Source organism: Mesoplodon densirostris, chromosome 5, assembly GCF_025265405.1.
Source record: "Mesoplodon densirostris isolate mMesDen1 chromosome 5, mMesDen1 primary haplotype, whole genome shotgun sequence".
NCBI lineage: Eukaryota > Metazoa > Chordata > Mammalia > Artiodactyla > Ziphiidae > Mesoplodon > Mesoplodon densirostris.
This window is the reverse complement of record NC_082665.1, coordinates 15,077,500-15,080,946: the sequence shown is the minus strand read 5'-3', so window position 1 is coordinate 15,080,946 and position 3,447 is coordinate 15,077,500. Positions and strand designations below refer to the sequence as shown.

At 38.4% G+C, this 3,447-nt stretch overlaps 1 protein-coding gene across 1 annotated transcript; it reads right to left on the bottom strand.

Moving 5' to 3' along the window:
• Window positions 1-961: 961 nt before the first annotated feature.
• CLDN17 (claudin 17) lies at window positions 962-1,633 on the bottom strand. The gene has a single exon (XM_060099961.1). It carries the CDS (start codon window positions 1,631-1,633, stop codon window positions 962-964), a length of 672 nt encoding a protein of 223 aa, XP_059955944.1.
• Window positions 1,634-3,447: the final 1,814 nt, after the last annotated feature.

Genomic DNA, 3,447 nt, shown 5'->3' with positions numbered 1-3,447 from the left:
CATGACCTTGATTCTCCATTTTACTTAGAGTGTGTAGACCTGTGCAATGACTAAAGAATAAAACAAGGAACAGAAACCACTCCCTTCAACACCCAAACCTCAATTTCCTAATTGGGACTGTATTTCCTGTTGATGAGAATTGAGAGTTCATAGTATTCTATTAATGTGTCTTATCAAGACAGATAATTCTGTTTGCTTGTAGGTGCACATCATAGGTTCTGAAAGCATATTATTTTTCATTTATAAATTAGTTTCCTTTGAATATATAATTCTAAGCAAGTTTAACTGTATGTTAGATGCTTTAAAATCATTTTCTTAAATATCCTAACAGAAATCAGAGCTCCCTTCTCCCTAAAAGTGTTTAATTTCTAGTACATTTGAGTTTCCTAAAGGAGAAACAACTCTTTTCACTGAACAAACATTTTCATATTTTGATAAATTCAATTAAAAGTCCTTATTTGATGTCTATTATTTGCAGCTTATTTTAAAAAGAAAAAAAGTCATTATTTTAGTAGTTACCATGTTAGTATAAGAAATAACTTGGAGAAAAAATAAGTTAGCTTATATTTTAGAATATGTTTTATTGCTAGAGCTTATCAATTAAAATAGAATTCCCATTTCTTAACAGATAATATATGGTTGTGGACAAATAAAGAGTCTATCATTATACTAAGGATTATGGACATACTTGATTTTAGACTACACAGATTGGAATGGGGATTATTTGAGTCCAGTAATAGTAAATGCATTTAATACACATGAGGTCAGAATGTCTAAAGCAAGTCATTTTTATTCCTATCACAGGTGACTACAATCTATATGCCCTTTAAACTTTTCATCTCAATTTAAAAACATAAAAAAAGTCATAAAGCAAGTTCTCCTGCCTGACATACTTACAGTTTCTGGCAAGACTCTATAAAACACATTGATCATAACCCACAGTTTGAGTGAAAAGCAGGTGTTAGACATAACTGGTGGAGGTCTTACTAAGCACTGTCCCATGTCCCTTATCTGTGTATGGCATAGGATGCCCAGTGACTTGATATCTGTTCTTTTGCTTCTTTCTGTTGCAACAGCAGAACCCACAAAGCAGACCCCCTCCGATGAAGAGGACAGCGGTAGTTGCCCAGCCAAGGAAGAGTGCCGCTCCCAGCTCTCGTTTCTGACCTATGTGGACGGCTGGGTTGTAGAAATCACTGATGATGATATTGGCTGTCCAGCACACTGGAATGAGAACGAAGATGCCCGTCAGGATAAAGAGAACTCCAGAAGTCCCCACAAGATATGCTTTAACCCTCTCATTAGAGCCTTTGCACTGAAACTTCTTCATGCCGGAGATGCCAATAATCAGAGCAATCAGAGATAAGGCAACAGCTACACACATGAGGGCACGGGCTGTGTCCAGGGCAGGTGGGAGAGCCAGCAAAGAATTGTAGAACTTGCACTGCAACCTAACCTTGACTTGTCGGATGCAGTTCATCCAGAGCCCTTCCCAGATTCTTTCAAAGACAATAATGTTGCTGCCAACAAAAGCTGATACTCTCCACTGAGGCAGAAGTGTTGTGGCCAGTGTCCCCACCATGCCGAAGAACCCAAGAACCAGTCCAGCGATTTGCAGCGGGTTAGATGCCATCCCCTCTGCTTTAAATATGGATCCAATCTGCAAGGGAAGCTGCTCACGACCCAGAACGAGGAGGCCTCTGTGAGACTTCAGTGACCTCTGATGATGCTCGCCACTGTTAGTGCCCAGAACAGTTTAGTCCAAACCGGCAGCAGTGACTGAACGTGGCTTAACTAGAAGTACCTGTTGTACATGCATTCTGCCCTCGTACAGTCACATTCACTTCATACTACGTATGAATTACTTACTAGTCATATATAATTGTTTCTCAGCCAATAAGAACCTAGCCAGAGGTGTGCCAAGAAATACTGCATTCAGCGTTAATATTTCTCATATTATTATTGTCTAAGCAATGCTGTAATTATGTGTCAAAACTTCCATTGTGGATTGCTAATTATAGAGTTGAAAACTTCTTGTCTAAAAATCACTCTGATATAAAAGTATAAATATATGTGTTAAGCCACCACAGAAGAAAACACCAACACCTTGCCAGTTCTTTGGAGAGCGTTTGCAAAACACTTTGGACTTCAGATGATCTATTTTTTTCTTCTAATCTAAGCCACCTCTCTTTAATATGGTTCATGAATCCTGGTTTTAATAATGACTTCTTGAATCAAATAAATGTTCATGTATTATTTTCAAGACTTCTACTAAAATCACTGATACTTTATGAAAAGAGGCATCCTAAGCAAGACATGCAGATTTCATAGTTTATTTCTAAGATCCAGAAAACAAGAACAAGGAGAAGCACTTCTTATTATTGAATTTACTGGTAATTATTATATTATCTGTTGAGTAACACCTTTCTCTCTGGTGAAATAATGTTTAGGTTATAAATGTTCATTAGATGTTTCTTCAACAGCAGCTTGGAATATATCATATTTATCAAAGCCAAAAATGTATATTCCATTTTTATGGAGCAATATGAAAGTGGCCCTTTGGATTAGATGTGTAATTACTTAAATCCAGGTAACAGAAAAATTTTTAGAAATGGAAGGCAGCTTCAAAGTCATCAGGCTTAAGTCTCTCATTTGCTAGATGAGGAATGTGAGGTTTTCAGAGCACCTGGCTAGACTAGCTGCACAGTAACTGATCCAGGAGTAAATATGGTCTCTAACTTATGATGCTTCCCTCCTCTTTCTAGTCTGACTCAAAAACAGGAGGATAGAAAGGAATTCATAAGAATTTTCATATGAATGGGATTAAACCTGAAATTTAGTGCTATCCCTTAGATAGTTTTCAAATTTTCAAAGCAAGTAAAATTCAATTGAGATGGTTTCAAAATCTGAGAATAAAGTTGTCTTTTTTTTTTTTTTTTTTTTTTTGCAGTACACGGGCCTCTCACTGTTGTGGCCTCCCCCGTTGCAGAGCACAGGCTCCAGATGTGCAGGCTCAGTGGCCATGGCTCATGGGCCCAGCTGCTACACAGCATGTGGGATCCTCCTGGACTGGGGCACGAACCCGTGTCCCCTGCATTGGCAGGCGGACTCTCAACCACTGTGCCACCAGGGAAGCCCCAAGTTGTCATTTTTGATGGTCACATTCCTGCCATGGTTCAGACATGAGATGGGAAGTAGGCTTAATTGGGGAAGTGTGAACTTTTCCTCTTTTTCTTTCACATTCTACTGCAAGGAATCCATTCCAAGGATGAAAACTATTTGAAAGCAGGCACACCAAGCATGCTCCAGGTGGGAGGCCTTACAGTTTCCAAAAAGTCCTCCATTTTAGTCAAATATAAGTCAAGAGATGATAGGTGGTCCAACACTATCCAGGTTTTAAAAACCCATTAATTTAATTAGAACATGTGAAAACTATTAAGTTTCCAA